The sequence below is a fragment of the Hakea prostrata genome, chromosome 8 (genome assembly GCF_041222555.1).
Source record: "Hakea prostrata isolate BN-2017 chromosome 8, UWA_Hpros_2, whole genome shotgun sequence".
Classification (NCBI taxonomy): Eukaryota; Viridiplantae; Streptophyta; class Magnoliopsida; order Proteales; family Proteaceae; genus Hakea; species Hakea prostrata.
Genome location: NC_142607.1, coordinates 44,267,073 through 44,291,198, shown reverse-complemented (window position 1 = coordinate 44,291,198; position 24,126 = coordinate 44,267,073). Strand labels below are relative to the sequence as shown.

At 40.1% G+C, this 24,126-nt stretch overlaps 1 protein-coding gene across 2 annotated transcripts; it reads right to left on the bottom strand.

Annotated features, from left to right (window-relative positions):
- Positions 1–4,717: 4,717 nt before the first annotated feature.
- Positions 4,718–23,764, bottom strand: LOC149008082 (uncharacterized). Of its 2 annotated transcripts, XR_016174945.1 has the most exons (4): positions 21,914–23,764; positions 20,295–21,376; positions 5,775–6,040; positions 4,718–5,473 (listed from the first exon to the last, which is right to left on the bottom strand). XR_016174945.1 is itself a non-coding variant. In XM_089164587.1 (3 exons), exons 1-3 carry the CDS (start codon positions 23,390–23,392, stop codon positions 5,998–6,000), a joined length of 2,604 nt encoding a protein of 867 aa, XP_089020713.1. In that variant the 5' UTR covers positions 23,393–23,764; the 3' UTR covers positions 5,521–5,997. The 2 variants fall into 2 exon arrangements, 1 of the variants encoding a protein (XP_089020713.1); XM_089164587.1 differs by lacking the exon at positions 4,718–5,473 and having other exon boundaries at positions 5,521–6,040.
- Between the last annotated feature and the right edge of the window lie 362 nt (positions 23,765–24,126).

Genomic DNA, 24,126 nt, shown 5'->3' with positions numbered 1-24,126 from the left:
AAGACAAAAAAGAAGCAAAAGGCTCCATAATAAGATTGGTTCAAGAAAACTGAAATCTTGATTCTTTTCATTGAGAAAGATAAAATTACGGAAACCAGAAGAAAAAAATTGCATTCTAATAATCTCACAGAAAATTACGGAAATATAAAATACAAGGAAGCATAAAATTATAGAAACCTTCGTGAACAAGTGCATAACCTCATAGAAAATAAGTGCATAAATAACATAAAAACATTAATTTAGTACAATAGAAATGCTCTGTGTTAGATGCATAGAATTTAATATGCTGATGTGTCTCAGTTATGATCCAGATGCCGACTGAGCCCCTTTATCTCCGGAGATGATTTTTTTTTTTTTGGTAAACTATCTCCGGAGATGATGAGTCCTACAAGAAAGGTTAGACGTGGTCCGGCTCGATTGCCAGGTAACCGCCTCCGATGGCTAAGTCAGACGGTGAACAGATTAAGATCCCGTGCAAGAGCTACACAAGGTCATGTTCAGAATGTATTCGTTGCTTATCGGAAGGGTGAGTCTTTATTTAAATAATGTACAGATTACCTATCAAGGATAGGCAGGCTTCCCCGATGGTGGCCGCCATATCTTCCTTGACCGTGCTCCTTCGTCGGTTATTCCGCCTGATCATCTTTGTAGTTGACCTTCTATTTAGGGCATTGTTGCCATACAGGTCCATTGTAAGTGACGCCTTTACTTAGTTGGTCGGTTAAGGTCCCAACTGAGTATCTGGTTTAGCCCCACTCGGGTTCTAGATAAGTTGGGTACAAAACTTCCCGTATCACTAGCCCCCTATCCCATACAATGAGTGCATTGTGTGGGATAGCCTTCCGGGATATGTTTGAGAAGTGTTCATTAATTGCTCCCACCCTGAGGAGTTAACCGTTATGATTGGGGTTCCCCAAATTGTTATGCTCTAGTCTGGTGCTGCCACGTCAATGGTCAGAGCAAATGATCATAATGATGGCCTCGGGAAGTTCAAATGTCTCTCATTATGAACCGTTGATTTCGTAGCTTCACGACTGTACGATTAAGACTATTTTTCTTCTTCTAGTAGTATAAATACTTCCTTTCTATTTTTGTTTCATTCTATCATTTTCATCACTCTCGACCAATATCGATCCCGACCAGGCTTCTTGAGTGCAATCCTACTTTCCTTCATCAGTAAGTTTACCTCCCCAATCATGATGCCGAAGGGTGGGTTTAGATACGAGCCTAGTATTCCCATTCCTAAGGAACGTGAAAGAAAATGTCGTGCCCATGAGGGTTATGCTAGTGAGGGCGACAACGATCAGACAAGAGCTATTAACCTCATAGGGGATCGTCTGAAGGACTTACACGAACAATCTTCGGATGAAGGGTCAAATATGGTACATATCGGCTAGTATCGCATTCCCCGCTTGAAAGTCCCCTGGATGATGATCCAAGGCCCTATATGGAGATCATTGAGTTAGCTCGTCAATTTAAGGCGGGTTTAGCCTCTACCCTGACTACCCAAGGTCCAAACCCTGAGGTCCCGATCTTGGCCGGAGAAGTCCCGGGTGATGAGATTCCTAAGGAGGCTTCTGAGGATGCCTCTGAACCTGAGGATGAGTTAGCCACCCTTTCCGTTTCCGCCACCAGTACTCTTCGTCCAGAATCAACAGCCACTTCTTCCCTTAATCTTCCATCTACTTCTACGGTTTTCCCATCCCGATCAAGGACTTCTCTTCGACTGCCTTTTTAGTGCCCGAGTGGATTTCGGAGTGCCATTCCTAATAAGCCGGATAGGAAGAAATTAGATGCCCAAGCTTTGGCATTAACTCAAGCTCAGCCTTGGACCCCTTGGCATGTTGACTATGTTCAAAATACGTTGGGGCCTGAATTTAGTCCCTGTTCCCTTTCTTCCTCCAATCTTGATAGATTTCTTTCCAATTTTTCCATTCCCGATGGTTACGAAGTTGTCCTTCTGGGTGACTCTGATCGGGTGAATTATCCCTCGAACGATTTATATCCGTTATATTATGATGCTTTCATTGGAGGGTTACATCTTCCTTTGCACGAACTTTTTGTTGATGTTTTGAACCACTTTTCTATTAGCCCGGCCAATCTGAGCCCGAATAGCTGGCGCAACATCATCTAGTTTGTTGGCTTTTGTTGTAACCTGAGCATCGTCCCTCAAGGTTTAAAGTATCGAGACGAGATCGACGGCAAGGATTTAAGAGACGACGCGCGAGATGACGCCGACTAATGATTTTAGTGTAATTCAATGGAGAGACGACGAGAGATCGTCGGTTGGGTCAAATATGGATACGTATCGGCTAGTATCGCATGGTATCGTGAGATACTTTAAACCTTGTCGTCCCTACCTTTAGGTTACTCCATACTTTTTTTGTGCTACTGCATCCCCATACCCAGCGAGGTAGGTTTTATCTGGCCAAGAGGTCGTCTTCTTCCCTTGATTTTCAAGGGAACTTGATTGAGAAAGATACTCTCCCGTTCACAACTAAAAAGTGGAGGGAATTTTATTTTTTTTTCGTCCCCCGTCTCCCGAGCCCTTTCTTACTGATTTCCAGGAGAGCACAAAGAAAGAAATTGACCTATCAAATGCTCTGTTCGGTCTAGATCCCAAGGAAGAGGATATAGTTGAAAGGATTAATCTTGTTGAAGGGGATAAGTTCATTGTCCATGGTTATTCCATGGAGTATGAGTCTGTCCTTCAGTAGTGGGGTTTTTCCTCGAGTGAGCCCTCATTCTAATTGAATTTTTTTCTTGTCTTCTGTTTTCTGACTTGATCAACTTTCTTTGTCATGCAGTGGCCCAAGATGTCCCCATGCTAATCTCTTGGCTTGCGGCAAGCGGGGCTATGTCTCTTGCTCGAGCCCAAAAGCCGCCTTTGAAGCCGAAGCCCCCGTCTACCCTTGCTGTTGCGGCTAAGTCTTCTGCCACCATTGCTCAAACTCATGCGACCGCGTGTGGGGCTGCAAAGAGCCCCAAAAGGAAAACCCCCTTTGTCTCCCCCGAGGGAGGTGTAGAGCCGGTTGGGGACCTAATTCTAGCAGCCCCGACCAAGAGGGTGAGGATCCATGAGCCCGACTCACGCATCGGATCCTCCAGTGTCTTTGTCCCTCGGTGGGATTTGACAAACAGAGACTCGGTCTTTGCTAACCCGGGTATTGCTCAACGATGGGTCGAGGGAGCTACTCTTCCGACCAATCGGGAGTACATGAAGGACGCCCGGGATGAGGAGTTCTTCTCGGATGGTTACAGGTAATTTCTCAACCTTTGTATCCTCTTCTTACTTGGTGATCTTGACTAACGTTTTTTGTTCCCTTAGGTATTTGGCTGGGGCAGCCCATTGTTTTGCCAAGGCATTGAATCGGGCTCCGTGCCAGTCGAAGGAGTTGAAGCTTTCTAAGAAACTTCGTCGGACAAGTCGACCACAGTTCCTCTCAGGTCAAAAAGGAACTCGATGTGGCCCGGGAACGTATTGTTTCTCTGAAGAAAGAGAAGGCCGATCTTTCTAAGAGCTGGGGGGAAATATAAGGGAAAAGTCGGGTCTCTTGAGGAGAAACTTGGGAAAGCCACTAAGGATTTGGATAGCGCCAAGACCCTCCTGAATGAAGAGGAAGAGAAGAATTTGAAGCTGAGGGAGATGGTTGAGGAATTGAGGGCTAATACAGCCGGGAGTTCTAGGAGGAAAGTATATTGGACGATTACTTCGAACTCCTAAGTTCAAGGATTTAAAAAATATTTTGAATGATCGGAAGACATTGGAAGGGACTCTCCACCTCCCCATTGATAATTCTGATCAGCTGTTGATTATCTGATTCAACCTCCAAATGCTATGGCAGTCTCCAATAGCATGAAACATATCCATCCTTATGCCATCACCTCTCCTTCAAGAATCGTGGAGCAAGAAATAGGTTCCAAGCTCGCTAAAATAGGGATCTGTTCAGAGTTTTGATCACTAAACCAGCTCCTCTCTATCGATCCTTTTCAATCCTTTTCGATCTAATGCCAAATCAGTATTCACTTGAACATTGGGAAGCAGCAGAGAGAGCCAATTATGCCAATTATGGTCATCAATATCTAACCTTCTATTGCTGTTCATCTGTGAATCCAACTGCTATCTTGCTACCATCCTGAGGTCCTTGATTCCTTGCTTTCTAACTCACAGTAGGCAAACCCATTTCTCTATACCTCTAGGAAAGGACCTCATCCGCTTCTAACACACGACAATCCATTTCCTTCCGGCTTAAAGATCGGTAACGTATCGGTCAGTGAGAGCGAATCCGAGATTGTATCTGCTAAGTACCTCTAGTGTTAATGGCGTTCGGGCCTATGAGGGTTTATAGAGCGGAGGGCCCCTAGGACCCTAGAGAGTTTAATATAAGTTTGCTTTCATTCAACCAGGAAAAAGTTAAAAGATAAGCCACAGTGCTGGCGGATAAAAAACCCAAAACCCAAGACATTAAAAAGTTAATGTATTATTCTCCATTCACCTTGTCTCTTTTCTCATCACCTTATAAATTCAATGCAAACCTAACGACAAGAAATTTAAGGAGAAAGAAAACAACTACAGCCGTCCTGTGGAGTCAAATTCTAACCTTTCCCACTATGTAGTGCTTGGTGAGTGTCTGTCTTAATATTTGAGTGCACACCTTTTTTTTTTTTGAGTGCACACCTTTCACATGCTTCACTTTTTTATCCAACCACAGACCACCCACCAATATAATTTGACTTATTTTGTTCTTTCCTTTTCTTTCCTTTAATTCATTGTTCAGAAGAGAAGCCAAGCAGCAAGGACCTTAAAGAAGACCAAACCAGCCCAGCTCCACCCTTAAGTACACACTCAATTAGATGTTTGATTTGGATTACTTTTGAAACTACTGAAGGGTTTTTCTATTTTTCACTTGTTGGCAATCTCTGCACGTATATAGAACTCAGGTTTGTGATTCTTACGGTGGTTGCTGTACAGAATTTGTCTAATTTAGAACATTTTCATGAAAAACCTGTGGAAGTTCTTTAAGAATCATTGGAGCCTGAAGATTTGGGGAAGGAAAGATTTTAACATGAAATTATAGATGATGTTGCAAAGCATGTTCACAAGCTTATATAATAACACCAGAGGGTCTCTTTTGAAGCATCTAGCCAATTAAAAGATTATCACTGAGAAGAATGATAAGGTTCTCGCCATGGCCTGATCATCATACATGCCTGCCACTTTGATTATGGATGGTAGAAGAGGCTTCTAAGTTATACTCTTTTCTGATCAATATTGTAATGTTCAATTCAAGACTATTTTTGAGATTTCTAGATGGAAATATAAAAAGAAGCAGTCTAAGATTTGTCGCTGGCCTTCTCTGGGGAAAGGAAGAACCACCAAATGCCTAAAAAAATTAACTTCTGCATGAGAAAAGGTGATGACTTTCACAGATACCTAGCAACCAGAAAGCATTCTTTTCCCTCTGCAATGAAACTGATCCGGGGCTCATCAGTTTCACCTCAAGTAGCAATCTGTAGCTGACAACGGATTATGTTATATCCATGAAAAATTATGTATTTTCCCCACTGTGAAAGCTGATGTGCCAATTCTAATCGTTGAATATTCAAAGAATGATTAGAAATGCCACAATCAAATTTCAGACTAAAATTAGATCACAACTTTCCTGCATTTGGCATACCCATCTGTAATCAGATTTTCAATGCTTTACTTTGCCGCATGGCCAAACTCCATTTGAAATAAAAATTACATGTGAGCATGGAGTCCTGAGATCTACCTGTCAAAAGAGAACTCAGTCCCACCTGAGTTGCCATGTCAAACGACTGAATAGCAATCCAGAGTTCCAGAGAGTAGTGCCCGGCCACAAAAAACGTGATCCCCAATGTTAATGCCTCAGTTCTTTTTAATTACTGTTTCTCTTCATTTTTTAGTTAAATGACCAAGGAGACTGTACATCTGATCTGGAACATAAGCCAATCTCGGGCTGTGGAGGAACTGAGTTACCAATGTTTTTCCCTTGAACCAGTTGCATCCCAATCATTGCTGCAAGACCACAAAATATAAAGAGAAATATGGATCAGGATCAGGATCAAGATCAGAATCAGATAAAGTTGAACAATATATACTTTCAGTATGTCAGCAAACAACATATTTATAATGACATTGCTCAAAGAAGGCAGGGTGAAAATGAGTAGGATTCAGGGGGAGGGCATCAAAGAAACAAAGTTCCCGATGGAGAACACTAAAATTAATTACATATTGCCTAAGAGAAAAAAAGATTCATGATTCCTACGCCAAAACACCATGTCTAACAGTGGTCCTAGCAAAAAGCAATGGTACCATTGACTGCACAGCATCCATTGACAATTCATTAAAATCATAACAGTCCCAGTCCTGAATTAACCTATATACACAAGTTTGGTTTAAAATTTGAATTGGCATGATAAGACTTTAACCAAGATTCCACCAAGTTAAATACCTTGTAATGGAGGCACAATTTTCCAGTATTTAGTTGCACATGAACCAAAGCTCATTAATGCCCAAAATATGGCAACAACAAGACCCAATTATGAAATGTTCCAACAAATACAAAACAACTATAGAACCATTTTCCTTCAAAGACATTCAGAAATATAGTGTGGAAGTATTCTTCCAACTTTTGAATTGCAATTCAAACAAGAATGGGGGTTTCTAATTTTCCAGCCAATAAATTTCCTTTTCCTTTTAGGGTCATTCCTATAAAATATCTCTTTTAGGGTCATTCCTATAAAATATCTCCAGTTAAATCAAAAGTAGGCTAATTATCTATTGATGAAACCATATCATTACGGGTGTAAAGGCCAAACTAATATGGTAGATGATTTTATCTTAAGCTCTGTGTGCTCAGAACATCACAGGTTGCTTTAGAGACAGCAAATTTTCCTTTCTACTGGTGCATATCTGAGGATACATTCAAGGAAGAAGGCATGAGTTTGGGCTGCAACAGCAGCATCCATGATTTTTATAACCACAGTTTTAGCCTTCTTATTGGGTCATCAGTCTAGCAAGAAAATTTTATTTTAAACATTTTCATGTAGGCATTTAGTTTCTACTTACATAATTAGTAGATTTCTGGCTAAGAATTAGTAACTCACATCAGTTTTAGAAACTGACAGTGTCCTGAAACCGAAGTAGGGGGTTCCAGGTAAGAAATTTCTATTTCTGAGGCCTTCTAATTTTAGAAACCATGCATTCTTGTTATGGCAATCTAGAAAAGCATCCCAGAGGGGCAAGAACAGGCCACACCTTTTACTCCCCCTACTGCTGCCATACAGTTTTGCTTCTGATGTAACCCAACTCCAGGGCTAGGATTTATTGAAACAATTCCCTCTAGTTTAGGGGTTAGCCCAGAATCTCCCAGCAAATATTTTCCTAAATTCTAATAGGTTGTTCTAAGGTAACAAGATATACTGATGGAAAGGTCTATGGGTTGTTAGGGAAAAGTTAGCATTTTACCAAATTCCCATAGGATGATCATATGAGACTAAAGTTATCCTAGGATTGATGGAAAGAGGAATGGAAATAACTTGGATTCATTGGTAAGGTTTACGAAGATTGTGGGGATGATTCCTGGATGAAACAAAAGATAAAGAAAGTTCTAGGGTCTCGGGAATGGATCTTGGGCAATCTTTCTTCAATTCTCTCTTTTCTTCTTTTCTTCTTTTCTTTCTTCCTCTTCTTTCTTTTCTTTATTTTCATTCTTCTCTTTTCTTTTTTTCTGTTTTTTGGTTGCTGCAAGTCAGAAAGAGGGAGACAAAGGGAGCCAAGAGAAAAAGAGAGGGGTTGGGGGGGTGCCACAGGGTTTGGGGGAGGTGGGGAAGGGGTCTAGAGGGATCACAAGGGTGGGAGAGGGCTTAGGAAGGGGAACCTAGGGGCTGTGAAGGGAGGGGATGGGATCCTAGGGGTAGCACAACAAGGGGAGAGTTGGGGGAGGGTAGCGATGGATGTGGGACGAAGGGGAAGGGGGCTGCTATTGGATGAAAGATGTTGAATCTTGAAGAAGGTTGCTGCAATTGAAGACACGAAGCTATGAATCCGCCATGGCCCTCCCAAGAGAACCATGACTTGTTTCCCACAAAAATTCCTCAATCTTTATTCAATGCAAACTGCCTTTACAATGAAGGGAATGGCTTATTTATAGAAAATTCCTCAATCTTTACATCAAGAAAAAAAGAATTTGACTCTAAACTAGGAAACTTACTCGGACTCAACTAGCAATTAGAAATTAACTTAACTAGGGATTCCTTTATAAGTTAGGATGCCCTTACAATTAAATAACAGCCACAAATAAAAGAGCTTAACTTAAAATAACTGACCTAATTATCCATAAAGAGTCTTACTCAAAAGATAGACTCCTCATGTCACTAGAACTCAAACTACGACCTCAAAATAGAATCGGACTCGTAAAATAAAACAAAAATTCTGGAAATAAAATAATCTATTAATTAGGGCTGGAAAATGACCAAATTGCCCCTAGAGGTGTTTGGCCGTCCCTAGGAGGCCATGTGGCCCACACCAGGGTTTCGGCCAAGGGGAGGGTCTTTGGTCACATCAGCTTTTGTTTAAGTTGTCCTTCAGTGTTCAATCTTTGGAGAAAGAAGCTCGTGTTGGATATTGGATCCCGTTCTCTATTTGCAGGACGGCCATGAGGTTACTTTCACTTGATGTTTTCCAGTTTTCTTTATGCTACCAAGCAAGATTCACTGCCTACTTTCTAATTCCATTACCCTCTATTCCTGCCCAGTGAAGCCATCATCTTTCTACCATCTTCTGAGCGCAACTTCCCGTTCCTAAACCCGTCATTGGATCCTTGTTTCAATGATTCAGCCCAGCAGATTGACCACTAAAGAAATTTATTTCAAAACTCCTAGACTACTCAGTGGATACTTATGCTGCAGACTTTCTTTCAATTTAAAAGGGGTGCTCTAGATTAATTTACTCGGGAGGGGGGATTATTGCATATACCACCAGGGAGGATCGAACCCTGACCACTTCACAAAAAGGTATTGGTCATTGCCAATTGAGCCAACCCTTAGGTGGTACATATGCTGCAGACTTGATAAGCCTCCCCTGCCCCCCCCCCCCCTTTTTTTCTCTTCAAAACAGGAACAGGGTGAAGAAGAAAATCTAATGATCCAATTGACCTGAAATTCGGATCAACAGGAACACTCACAGGTACAGGCTTTGCTCAAACTTTGAAAGAAAATTGTTGATGTAACCCTGGAATACAGGGCCAGTAGAAGGATCTTTTTCTAAGAAAGCAACAGGTAATCTAGGGCTTGATACGTCAGTATTTGGGTCAAAATCTCGAAGGACAGCAGCAAATTAAGGCTTGTAACCCCGCTGTTCAGGTACGGAATTCAAGGACAGCAACCAAACTTTACTCTTTGCTTAGAATAGGTCAATTAGGGATCAGCTACTTGCTGCCCAAGTCTGAATCTCAATGAACAGTAGCTAAATCACACCAAAAATATCTGAAAACCCTGTGGCTAGGGCCGGATTGTCTTCCAAACCTGGATATTGAAAGGAGGGATTTAGGATTAGTTTAGGGTTCAGCCAAGGGGAAGAAGTTAATGAATCAAATTCTGATTTGGCAGTTCTGAAATTTCAGAATTGATCCTAAGAGATTAGGGTTTAGAAATAAGTACCTAGTTGATTTAGGACTCCTAAGGAGTTGGACAGGGTTAGGGTTTAGAGGGGAGGCAGAGAAGCTGTACAGGAAGGTAATCCTAAAAGGCTTCAGGGTTTGGTTTGAGAGGTTAGGGAGGTATGAGTTGTTATGTGAAATTAGGGTTTAGGGTTTCCAAGGGAAGAAGCTGAAGTACAGGAAACTCCTGCAACTAAATGGACAGGGCTGTGTTGAGTTTTAGAAGAAGGAAAAAAGAGAGGAGAGAGGTGTGATCCTACGGAGGTTAACAGAGGGAAGGGAGTGGAGGGTTTAGGGTCTAATGGAGGGGATGGGGTGCTGCTGCCATAAGAAAGGAAGAGAGGGACGGAGGCCTGCAAGGGGGAAGAAGGGGGAATTGGGTTGAGTATGGAGTAGGGGATTCTACTTGTTGGAGAGTGGACTGGTTCACTCTAGGCTGCTGTAGGTGCCGTCACGAGGATGCCACAGGCTTTAGAAGTAGAAGAATATGAAGCACAACTGCAGAATCAAACACTTGGCTGTTGGGATCCTTCTTGGAATGCGCCACTTCAATTCTCCTTCATTTCTTTGCAAATTTTATTAATCCAATTTGAATTGTTTACAAGGTATGAGTGGTTATTTATAGCCTTAATACATTGAAGGAAAAAACATTAGGACTCTATAAAGAAAACCAACTTGGAATCAACTTAGGAAACCTATTAGGACTCAACTTAGGGAACCCAATTTGGATCTGAATTCCCTAGTACAGCTACACTTAACTGTCTAAACTAGAAAAGGACTCTTAAGTAAAAGTTCCTAAACAAATACAACTTGCAAAATAAGAGATCAACTTTAATAAGGAATTCTGTTTGAAATTAGATTCCAACAAATACTCCTAATTACACCAGAATTCCCACAACCAACTCAGCTAAGAAAATAAAAGCAGATTTTAAGTCCTAACAGCATGGGGAAGCCAACTACACCACTTTGACCCCAAGGAGGGCTGGAAAATGACCAAAATACCCCTTAGGGCATTCAGCCAGCTCTAGGTGTCGCATGGGCTGGGGGTGGTTTTTTGCCCAAAATATGAAGTGCCTCTTGCCGACTTTAGTTATATCAGGTAACCCTAGATCATGGTTGTCAAGGCGGCAAGGGGACCAAAGCAATTGGGGCTCCGCCTAGGCAATTAGGCGACAAAGCAGCGCCTAGGCGGCAATAAGGTGACCAAAGCGGTTGTGTCACAAATTTTTTTAATACAACTACTTTTAAACTACTTTTCAATACAGCTACTTCTTATAATAAGCTAAACAAACATTCAACAATCACATTCATCCAAAAAAAAAAAAAAGCATTCAAGAATCACAATTATGAAAAATTATCCAAAAAACGAACACAAACATAACTTCATCTCATCAGAATTGATGTATTCATTTTTTCCACTTTTTTTACCAAATAGGGCCAACATGATAAATTAATAAATCTCATTATTCCGATTTCCAAGTCATTGTCTATTTAATGATTCATTGATTCTCTCATGCTTCACATTCTATTGCAGACAGGCACTCTGGGCCTCGTAGTTCAATTCCGAAATGACTAAACCATTTAAATTTATATATGGCTTTGTAGAATAAATTATGATTAAAAAATTTAAGAAAAAAATAATATGTACAAAATGTAAAAAAGAGGCTACTTTAGCATCTAGGCGGCAATAAGGCACAAGGCGACAAAGCGGTAGCACCTAGGTGAAAAAGCAGCAAAAGAACAGACCGTCAATTAAGCGGTTCAAAACTAGGCGGCTTAAAAACCGCATTGCCGCCTAGGCGGATGCTTTTACAACAATGCCCTAGATTGAACAGGGGATGAAGTTCAAGAGAAAGAAGGCAGAAGGATCAGCCAATGTTGATCCCATCTAGTGGAATTGGCAGATAAAGGGAACAGAATTAGAAACAAATATATTTCTTGGCTACTATGCCACCCCAAAAAGGGTACAAGTGTTATCATCCACCTCCCTGCAAGTTGTTTCACCATGGATGTTGTTTTTCAGGAAAATATTCACTATTTTTCCCCAACACCTCTTTAGGGGGGGAGAGCCCAGTGAAGAGGTTTCAATTCTTATTTTCCCCTTGGAAATTCCTTCTAAAATTCCTGTTGATGATGCACATTTGGAGGAGTGATGTAACCTAAATTTTAGGGTTCTGAAATGTGAAATTAAATCCCTAAAATTAAGGTTACTCTAGGATCCTCTCCTTGTGAACCAACAAACGAAGAATTAATATCGGAAGGTTTAGGGAAAATTAGAGTTTTGACAATCAGTAAGATGGGATAGACTTTCGGTTGATTAGGGTATTGATAAAAGATTAGGTGAAGGTCTAGTTAACAAAATCTAAAAGGGTTGGGTTTTAAAGAAAGGAAGGGCTTTTTGGAAAATTAGGATTTTAACAAAATCAAATACATGATTGGTTTTGGGAAGAATTTCGTCTTTGGGTTAAACACATTCACCCTAGGATGGAAAGGAGGCATGCAGTTAGATCTAGGGAGGCTTAGGGAAGAATGGATGAAGATATGGGGTTCTTGACTAATCTTTGATTGGGTTCTTTGAATTCTTGCAAGAACCTTGTATCTTTCTCTCCTTTCTTTATCTATCTTTCTTCTCTCTTTTCTTTCTTTTCTTTTCTTTTCTTTTCTTTCTTTATTTCTTTTGTTTTTCTTTATTTTCTGAATTTCTAAATTCACCCTAGGATGGGAAGGGAGGCATGCAGTTAGGTCTAGGGAGGCTTAGGGAAGAATGTGTTAGAAAACAAGAATTAAATAATCAAAACAGCAGCTGAACTTGAACAAAGAAAAGAGAGAAGAAGAAGAAGAAGAGAAGAGAGATGAAGAACAAGTAGAAGAGGCCTGTGATTCTAGCTTAAGAGTCTAGAATCACAGAGCCCTTTTATTTATAGCTTCTAATGAATCTAATACAACTTGAGAGACAAGTAATTGTCCTCTAGAAAAAGGAAACAAAATATTACAGCTTTAGTAACTTCCTAACTCCTAAAATAGAAACTACCACCAAAATAGAAACTATGCTTTCTAAAAACTCCTAAAACTTATGCAGTAAGATTCCCACATTAAAAATAGAAAATATAATAAAAACAATAGCATAATACTGTTCACGTGAAAAGTAAAACTACCAAATTTACATAAACTTCAACACTCCTCAAGCTGGAGTGTACACAAAGAAAACTTCAGCTTGCACAATAAGAATAAACTTGAAAAGTAGCACCAATTTTGAATCGTGTAGCAATGGCAGATGTCGATAAACACTGAGAAAACTTCACCCAGGAGATAATCAACACCGACTTAAAAAAAAACTTTAATTCTTCATTGCAATAGAACCATCCAATATTTAGAACAATCGACAATGTTGAAGACGAACAAAGTCCACAAGTATAGCAGGATCAAAGACACTATCCATATAATGCCGGTAGTAGGGAGAAATATCCACACTAAATCTTCAAAATTGTAACTCCAAAGTCCATATAAATGCTTCACAAGAACGCAAGTAGTAGGTAGGCAAAAGGCATTATCCACGTAATGCCGATAGCAGGGAGAAATATCCACACTAAATCTTCAAAATTACAACTCCAATGTCCATATAAATGCTTCACAAGAAGGCAAGTAACAGGTAAAGTATGGGTAGGTAAAAGACAATATTGATTACTGTGGACCAAGTTGGTAACGTAGTATGGGATACTACGGACCAAGTAGGTAGGTAAAGGACAGTATGAGTTACTGTGAACCAAGTAAGGTAGAGTAAAAGACAGTATAGGTTACCGCGAACCAAGTAGGTAAGGTAAAAGACAGTATGGGTTACTGCGGACCAAGTAGGTAAGGTAGAAGACAGTATGGGTTACTGCGGACCAAGTAGGTAAGGTAGTATGGGTTATTACGGACCAAGTAGGTAGGTAAAATACAGTATGGTTACTACGGATCAAATAGGTAAGGTAAAAGACAATATGGGATACTGCGGACCAAGTAGGCAAGGCAAAAGACAATATAGATAAATATAGGTAATGATATTGTTGTAGAATGCCATAAGTTGAGGACAAAGATCTTCACAAATAATATCCATTAGCTCATCTTGAGTAGATATAGTACCATTCTCCCCCTCACGTGTAGCATTACACGGACAATTAATGATGACTAGTGAAGCAGCCAAGAAGTATGAGTAGGTAAAAAAAAATTAGCAGCAGCAGAATAGTATATTATTCACCAATAAAGTTGATCAAGCAGCAGAAAATCGTCTCACTGGACAAAGTCTTGTGCACCAAGGGGGAAAAAAAATTCTGGACCACCGCTAACCCTTAGGCAAGAGCAAATTAGATCAGGAAAAAAAATATATTGAACCAGCTTGGAATCTCAAAATTGCAGTAGTCGTTGCAGCAATCCACTTGGAAGAAGTGCAATAACAGTTGCTACAGTAGCAGATAATATCAGATCTTGGACCATAGCAGCAAACTTCTGCTAGATTTGAAACTCTAACAGATCTCGATATGAAGGAAAAATAGTCCTCTAGGTCTTTGTAGAAGTATTAGATAAAAAGAAGGCTAAACTTGATTCTGAACTAAACAACGGAAGAAGTAGTAAAGCAAGAAGGTAGCAGCAGAATTTTTCAGAAGAGAGAAATTCAATGAAACAGGGGTACTAGTATACGACTTGCAACTAAACTTATAGCACAAACAATGGAAAACAATACTTAGGTCTTGCAATCCGAATTATGGGCATATCTTTGCAAGAATCAAGAGGAATCCCAAGACATCAGTATAGTGCAGATTGAACTTCAGATTTGCACACAAAAAAAGGGTAGTAGCAGCCTCAGTTGAATCAAATAAGTAGACATATCCCCAGAAAGCTTAGGGCCTTTTTGTAGTATTAATACATAGATACTTGGTGCTTCAAAAGTTAAAGAAGAAAGACAACCATGCACAATTATTGCAGCGAAGGTTGGGGCTACCTTAGATAAGAAAAAGGAAAAAAAACTGGGCAGCCAAGAGAGAGAAAACAGTCCCTAGGTTGATTAAACTTGCTCTGATGCCATGTTAGAAAACAAGAATTAAATAAATCAAAACAGCAGCTGAACTTGAACAAAGAAAAGAGAGAAGAAGAAGAAGAAGAGAAGAGAGATGAAGAACAAGTAGAAGAGGCCTGTAATTCTTGCTTAAGAGTCTAAAATCACAGAGCCCTTTTATTTATAGCTTCTAATGAATCTAATACAACTTGAGAGACAAGTAATTGTCCTCTAGAAAAAGGAAACAAAATATTACAGCTTTAGTAACTTCCTAACTCCTAAAATAGAAAGTTCTTAAAATAGAAACTACCACCAAAATAGAAACTATGCTTTCTAAAAACTCCTAAAACTTATGTAGCAAGATTCCCACATTAAAAATAGAAAATATAATAAAAACAATAGCATAATACTGTTCACGTGAACAGTAAAACTACCAAATTTACACATACTTCAACAGAATGGATGAAGATATGGGGCTGTTATAGGGTTCTTGACTAATCTTGATTGGGTTTCTGGAATTCTTGCAAGAATATTGAATATTTCTCTCCTTTCTTGATCTATCTTTCTTCTCTCTTTCTTTTCTTTTCATTCTTTCTTTGTTCATTTTCTTTTCTTTCTGAATTTCTTTCTTTCTTCTTCTAATGCTGCCGTAAGATTCAAGAAAAGGGGGAAAAGAAGGTGGAAGAGAGAGAAGGGGCTGGGGAGGGGTTGCAGCAAGGTTTAGGAGGGGTGGGGGAGGCCTGCGAGTGGGAGAGAATGAGAAGCGGTGGGGGCTTGCTGTACAAGGTTCAGAGAAGGGAGGAGGGGTTTGCGATGGGTAGGGAAGGGGATTTGGAGTTGGGGAGGGGACTGGGATGGACTTACTGGTTTTACGAGAGCCATTGGCTTGAGAGGGGTTGAAGAAGGCTGTCACTGACTTGAAGACAATGGAGGAATTATGCAGAAACTGACTTAAACTCTCAACCTGCGTCATGGTCTATGCTTCCCACAACTCTCAGTCTTCAATTTTATTTATCTTCAACCGAGCCATTTACAAGGAGGTGGGGGCTTTAAATAGCCTACAATTGGAGGGAAAATACTTGGACATAACAAGGTTTCGACTAAACTAGGGAATCCTTTATAGACTAGGATCCCCTTTATAACTCAATGAATAAACAACCACTAAGAAGGAATCTTAAAAAAAACAACTTGCAAAATTAATAAGTAATTATCTAAAAAGAATCTCACTCAAAAATTGAATCCAATTGGGACTCGACTCCATCTCTAACTAGGACTCTCAATACTAACTCAATGGAAAAAAGAAAAGCAGATATGAACTCACAAAAATATAAAGAAAATTACTGGACTACTTTAGTGTCCTAAAGAAGTGTGGGAAAAAAACAAATTACCCCAGTAAGGTTCGGCCAACCCACTTGGTGTGCCAATGGGCTTGGTTCTTGGGCCCAATTTACTGATTTGGGAAAGGGGGGGTAGGCTTGCTTACATCAAGGATGGACTGACTGGACAAGAACAACCGATGCTCAGCAGCTCAAGACAATAATGGGCGAGGGGGGAGTGATATGCTGGGAGGGCTATAACTCACATTGCAGTCTCCTCTAAAAACTTATCACCAAAAAGCTGCCCAGAAAATGCCTACTACAGTCCCTAGCCAATTGGAAGCTCCACTTGCTAGTCCTGCAGACACTAATTCTAGTAAGTCCATTCCTGTCCCTTCTGATCCATTATTAGACTTACGAATTGCGCAAAGGAAACAAATACAAGCATGTACTAAGCATTCTATTTTTAACTTTGTCTCATATCAATCACTTTCCCCAATATTTCAAAGCTTTGATTCTTCCTTGTCCTCTGCTTCCATTCCTAACTCCTGTCAAGAAGCATTAACTAATTCACATTGGAAAGAAGTTAGGAATAAAGAGATCAAAGCCTTGGAAAAAACCAAAAAGGGGATCGCATGACTTTTCCTACACAAAAGAGGACTATTGGTTATAAATTGGTGTTTGTGATCAACCACAACGTTAATGGTACTGTGGAAAAATATAAAGCTAGGCTGGTAGCCAGGAGGACCTTTGCTCCAGTTGCAAAAATGAACAAAGTACAAGTGGTGCTTTCATGTGCAATGAATCAGGAATAGAATCTTCAGCAACTAGATGTGAAGAATGCCTTCCTTCAAGGGGAAATTCAAGAAATGTCTATGGATGTATCACCAGGGTATACTTCCACTGAATCTCATGGGAAGGTAGGCAAACTTAAACGTGCCCTTTATGGGTTGAAACAGTCCCCAAAAGCATAGTTTGGAAGATTCCACATAGCCATGGTGTCCATCGATTATAAATAGAGCAATGTTGATCATGCCTTGTTTGTTAAGAAGACACTCACATAACAGTACTACTGGTATATGTGGACGAAGTTGTGCAGCAGTGCAGCAGAGATTTCGGCTCTCAAGGCATTCTTGGGGGCTGAATTTGAAATCAAAGACATGGAAAGACCTGGTATTTTTTGGGCACCTAGCATATTCAGCTGATGGTATTTCTCTCCCTAAGGAAATATACTCTGGATCTGTTAACAAAGACAGGGATGTTAGGGTGCAAGCCAATTGAAACTCCTATTGAGCCTAACTCCAACTTAAAAGCCAAAGAAGGGGAACCCATAGACAAGACCAGTCATCAAAGACTAGTTTGGAACTAACTTATCTGTCTCACACTAGACCAAACATCACTTTTGTTGTTAACCTGGTGAGTTGATGGATGCATGATCCTTATTCCACATATCTAGATGCTGAACATAATCCTAAGATATCTAAAGGCAACACCAAGAAAAGGAATTTTCATTTCTCCTCATGGATAGTTGAACACTGAGGCCTACACAGATGCATATTGCGCAGAATGCCCAGATGATAGGAAATCTACCTCAGGGTACTGCACCTATGTGGGATGAAACTGATTAACTTGGAGGAGTAAGAAAAAAGCAATTGTTGCTAGGTCCAATGCCGAACCAGAATTTAGAGCAATGGCACAGGGTATTTGTGAAGTGTCATGGTCGAAAGGTTTACTTTAAGACTTGAGTACGGATTCAAAAGCACCCATACAGTAGTTTCATACAACAAGTCAGCAATCAGCGTAGCCTATAATCCAATTCAGCATGATAGGACCAAGCATGTGGCGATTGACAGGCACTTCATTAAGCAGAAGATCAAATCTTGAAGGATAGATTTGTCACTAGTATATTATTTGTAATAATGCCACATCAGGAATATCTTTCTTTTTATGCACTCCTATTATTATAAATAAAGACTGATTGTGTCTCACTGACCTAAGTCAAAAGTTCTCAGACAAAATCATCTCCTGACATCATAAAAAGTACTAAAGGCAAACATGCATATAACCCAACCCCAGACTTATTGCTAATAAAAAAATCCTATTCCAGTGACAAATATGCATCACAAACCGAAGCAAGTGTTTATATATGTGCAGATTCTACTCCAGAACTAGAAAGAACCTTCAACCAACCTAAAATGAAGGGAGAGGTGACAAAATCAATTCTGCTTCACTTGTTGAGGGGGTGGGGGAAGACTCATAGTATGATGCAGCCACACCCAGCTCAACCAAGGTTCATAAACAATTTCAAGTCCCCATTGGGTCATATGGGACTTGAGGCCAGTGTATTGGGATTAGTTTATAATAGGCAAGTTATATAAGCCAACACAGTGAAGTACCAAGTCAAATACGAGATTAGAGTTTCTTTTAATGATATCTAGTCTAGTCTTTAGAAGTCTTAAAGAAAATATTTATTCGTTGTTTTCTTCAGTCACAAACAACAGGATGGTGGCTGCTTATGAGGAGACCATTACCCTCCACCAGTGATGCTTCGCAACATTCAAATGAAGGATTTGGAACAGGTTCTCAGCCTACACGAAATCTCAGACAATGATTGAAGGACAAAAAACCACCTGGTAATGGCAAAAAGCAGTACCAATATGGTGAAACACCATCATGAGATGATGATGCCACATTTCAACTCACGGCAGCAGAAATCTCCAAGCAGGTTCGTCACAGTGGTAAACCAGAGGCATCTGTGGGACCATTGTCATCCACAGGGAGTAAAGACATCTTTAGATTCTTTACAGAAATGCTCAACTTTATAACCACTAGATGGCCTGCATCCAGTATTTTGCCTTTTTTGACCAGTTTTCCCATCAAAATCTACTCATAGCAATATTAGATAGGAGTCAAAACCTCAACATGAAGTCATGATCAGGATTGGAATGGTGAACTCAGCAAAGCCTTGTGACTTAAATGTGGTGGGTCACACCAGGATAGTTTTTTATCCCAAAGGCATCTATTTTGGTTTTCACAATCCCAATAAGATTTACAGCCCCTGCTTGCTCTTTCAATTCCCGTAGTCTGCATCATAGTATACATGCTGGTTTCATGGATTATACAATCCCAACCACAGCCAATGCCCTGTCTATCAGGACACATGTATACTGATATTGTTTGTATAATCTAGCAAACATGGTTCCTCGTACAGATTAGAGCACGTTAAACTAATCCAGACCAGTGTTGCCCAGGAAAGTCCATTCATAGCAATCTCTTCTTTTTGAATGAATACCAGTTGAATTTATTAAACAATCTTTTAAAATTAAATTAAAAAAGGTAAGAGATACCTCCATACAATCACAAGAAAAATAGCACAGAATAAGAATAAAGCCAAAATCCTCTCTAACTTGTGAAGGCGGGCCCAATGTATAATGCATTTATTCCCATTCCACTCCATTCTAGCTGGATAATCCACCGTGAATTACTATTCCTCATATCTAAAGGGATGTCTAAACTCTTGTTCCTGTACCAACCTTTAAATCGTTGGTCCAGATTCCCTCCCCCCCCCCCCCAAAAAAAAAACCCGCTAATTTTTTCTTTTTCTTCTGGGGGAAGGGGAGCATTTCAGAAAGCCCAAACAAATAGATACACCAAACTTTTTTCGCAGGTAACTTCTGGACCAAACCTGGATATGTTTAAAACCAATCTTCAAACTAGACACATTAAGATTGGATTTTATCAAGCATCCAACCAATCAACTTCTTATGTCTTAGATATCCCGGTAATCACTCAGAAATTGCAACTCCAAGCTCCACCATATGGTTTAATCAAGGCCATTATTTTTACCAAATCTATCATCCCAGTTCACAAATACTTGTCTTAGCATAAAGTGTCACCTATGGGTAATTCTACTGTCCAACCCCCCAAGGGGGGGGGGGGGGGGACACCATTTGGGGGATACAAGCATCTTTGTATAAGTACAAAGATATCCCATCATGTTCCAAACTCTCAACCACTAAAAAGAAAGGGGGGCGTTGTTGGCAGCACTTCAATGCAAGAAAACAGATTGTAATCAGAAGAGAAGAATAAATTGGTACTCACTTGGACCAACAACAGATTATACAAGCATCTTTGTATAAGTATAAAGATATCCCATCATGTTCCAAACTCTCAACCACTAAAAAGAAAGGGGGGGGTTGTTGGCGGCGCTTCAATGCAAGAAAACAGATTGTAATCAGAAGAGAAGAATAAATTGGTACTCACTTGGACCAACAACAGGCTGTAACTGGTTCAAAAGGCAGACTGGTTTCAAATTTGCTTGGACTACAATATGCCATTTCATTTCGAGAAACATCATCGTGAGTGTTATGCAGAGGGATGTAGCTTTCACCATCAGATGGCAATGACTCGCAGACAGCTTTTGGCAACCATACACCACTACTGTTCAATCCAGGACCTGGAGGATTAAACCTCTCACAATCCTGATAGCTACCAAGATGAACTCTTGGCAGCGAGTAACCACCAGGAAAGACAACATCATGTGTTGCAACTGATGACACCATAGTCTTATGAGACGAAGGAAACATAGCATCTTCCTGGTTTGACTTGTTCTGGCCCAATGGTAAAAGCCAGCTGGCTGGCCCACCTACCAAACCAAGCCCATCCTGTATAAGTGGAGATGTGCCCCACATCTGCCATGTCCCCTGTTCATTCATATTACTTGATACATCTGTAGGTGAAGCATGCAGATCATGTGCCTTTGGAGCATACGGGAACTGGTTAGAGGTGTTCTGTCTTTCTTCAGCAACCCGTACACGTGATACGGGTGACTCAATTGGAGATGGCCTGTTAATTTCGGCTGTAACAGATGCATTTGGCAATGATCGAGGCCTTTCTGATCCAGTAGCTGCAACAAATCCACTTCCCTGGTCCAATGGAAAAATGTCAAGTGACTCCGAAACAGGCCCAAGTAAGGAAACGGGATCAGGGACATAAGACGGGTCTTCAAAAAGCTCTGGCTCATCTGGCACACACTCATGTGTCAGCTCTCCAACATGAGAAAAATTGCGGTCAATTACCGAAGAAACAGAACCACTACTCATTGAACAACTTGGGTATGGAGAAAGATTGAAAGGCGATGATAACCCAAAATGAATTGGGTTATCTGAAGGATGAAGTATTGGTGCTTGACCAAAGAAATATGAACTTCGAAAATCTGCTTCAGGCTTATTGTATGGACTGCTTATTGTATTCACAATGGATGATGGAGGAACCGCTGATGGGCGAGCAAATAATTGCTGCCATGACTTTTTTGGGGTTGCCCTTGGCTTTGGCTCTGAAACCACCTGGTAAACAATAATCGATCATAAATAGTAGCCAATAACAAAAGCAAAATATGATTCAATATGAAACTAAAAAACATTGATGTAGGCAAAAGCCTGTTATCTTCAATGATGAACCTAAATTCAATGTAGCTGACAAACTAAGCATCCCACACTCATATATTTATGGCCCACCAATCATAATCTCAACCTCCAAAATAATGTAGGACATGAAAGGTAACGAGGTGGAACAATTTGATGCAGAATTTCAGGTAAGAAAAGAGTAACTACATCTCTTCTTTCTAAAATTCAGGTAAATCACTTATAACAATCAAAAGATAGCTTCACTCCAACTTAGCTATTCAGACTTCAGATGGACCAGTTCTCAGATGATGATGATGATGATGCACACTGGGTTCAATATATATTCTTGTTTAAAGAGTTCAACCTGTGTAATCTTTCCAAACTATTTTCTTGTAGCCTAATGAGATAATAAATGGCAACGCAAAAACAAAAGAAATAAAAAAGAAAAGTGGAAAAGGTACATCGAAAATGGCTCACCGGACGATGGAAACTCATATCAGTGACCTTATCATCTCCATTGAAATTTATTTTACCAGATACATGTTCATTCAAGTGCACCTCTCTTTTATTACTGGTGGCTTGGATATGATCCACAGATCCATTAGAGTTGTTTTTTGGAGCAACAATAACAGCAGCATGACCACCGTTGCCAAAGAAACCAGATCCACCAAAGCCTTTAGAAGAAGAAAGAAATGAACCCTTCACACGGTCTAGGTATCTACCACCAGCACCTCCCTTACTAAAATTGTTAGTGTTGGCAACCCTTGAACCATGCCCCGTATCCAAGCTCTGGGTTCTGATGCTTTCATAAGTATTTTTTGTCTCAGTCCTCTTGTCCAACTCCTGCTTCTTTTCACTTTCCTTTGCAGCTCTCTTTTCCAACTCCTCTCCATCAGAATTGCTCTTACTAGAACCTTTATCTCTCTCTTTTCTCCTTTCCTGACGCTTCCTCTCAGATTCTTTCTTACTATCCTTTTCCCTGTCAATAGTTGATCCTTTGCTGTGCACTTTTTCTGCCTGCATCTTCTCATCTCTCTGTCTCCTACGTTCCTCCACTAACCTTGCAACCTCTTCCCTCTGTTTCCTTTCTTCTTCCTCTAAAAGCTCCTTCTCTATCTTAGCTTGTTTCTTCTCTTCAGCCTTCCTACGAGCCTTATCTCCTCTACTCTCATTAAAATTTCCTCCATTGTCACCTTTCTTAGGCAAAACCCCTTTGTCCTCTCCATCCAGTGAAGGGTCTCCCCTCTTAGAAAGCTTTCTCCAAAGCCACCTTATGATGAAAAAGAAGGAACCCAACAGGTTGCAGATGAGCATTACGAAACCAGAATAAGACTTCTCAGCCAAACATTGATCATCGCCACTGAAAAACCCAGCTCCTCTTTTGTCCCAATAATTTACATTCCCTGAGAAAGACCCACCACCCCAGTTGCCATTCTCTAACCAATCTGAACTACAACTCCAACCATTTTCCGACCAAACCTTCCCATTCCACATCTTCCCACTCTTACCAACTAAATCTCCTATGATACCAGAGTTAGTAAGCCCCGTTCCAGGCAAATCAAGAACAGGTCTTTTGGAGACATGACCACAATAAGAACACATAAATTTTCCCCCACCAGGGTTCTGATCCCTGTAAGGGTTCAAACAGTTCCGGCATCTACGGGTAGCCGTTTTCCGAAGCTTCTGCATTTCTAATGCTTCAAACATCTGCCTCTCTCTAAGTCTAGCCCTCCTACGCATCCGCCAAGCTGATAGCTGAGGCATCAATATTTCATACCAGAAGACGGTAAACACAAGAACCAAAACACAAGCCACCCGAGGAGAAGTAACCTCAAATCTAAAACCAGGAGGAAACAACTGAGATAGCGACCATAGACCTATAAGTGGGAGCACTAACCAAGGAAGCATGGTCGCAACCCGCCGAGACCACTTCTGTACGACGCACAGTATACACATTATCCTCTAATCAACACCTATATTTCCCAAATAATAAGAACCGTTCTTCAAAGGGAAGCAATCCACCCAATTTCTCAGCAAAAACAAGATACGAAAAACCCAAATTACCTTCCGAAACGACCACGCCCAGATGCATATATAAGAGAAAAACCCAGCTCGATTTGTTGTTAACGAAGCTGAAACACAACAGATACACACTGACAAATCAGAAATCTATGAGGAGGTTACATACAGAAACCCAGATTAATTGATTGGGCGAACTACTCCGAGCGATGATTCATTCTTTCTTGCTTTACCTGCAACGAAATTTGAAGATAAAACTACATGGAAGAAGTCATAAAAGATAAGGGAGAACAATGAAGAAAAGAATGAGACCAGTAGAAGCTAGATATAAAAAGAGGAATTATGGAATCAAATAATCAAAGTAAAAAGGCGGTGGTAAACCATTTTAACTAATTAAAACGGAGTCATTAAATATTTTAATTTTTTTCTTTTACCAAAATAATATTTAATATTTTTATTTAATTAAAATAAGTAATTTTTGGATCTAAGTAACTTTGACTTGTTTGATTTTTTATTTATCTTTCAATCAAACCAACAAAAGACTATTTTCTAAATTCCTTCGTTGCTAATGCAGCACAATGCACTCAAAGGTTCAGATTAAAACTTGTCAAGACAAAATTCGTTTTACTTCATTTCTCATAAGTGATTTTTTTTTGTAAATTTTGACTATT

Bases quoted from the DNA above. Each gene is read 5' to 3' on its own strand.
- LOC149008082 (XM_089164587.1), bottom strand. From the start codon at position 23,392: ATGTGTATACTGTGCGTCGTACAGAAGTGGTCTCGGCGGGTTGCGACC. The intron at 21,377-21,913 runs GTGAGCCATTTT...ATTGTTTACCAG, and splicing joins ATATGAGTTTCCATCGTCCG to GTGGTTTCAGAGCCAAAGCC. The intron at 6,041-20,294 runs GTGAGTACCAAT...GTGGTCTTGCAG, and splicing joins ACAGCCTGTTGTTGGTCCAA to CAATGATTGGGATGCAACTG.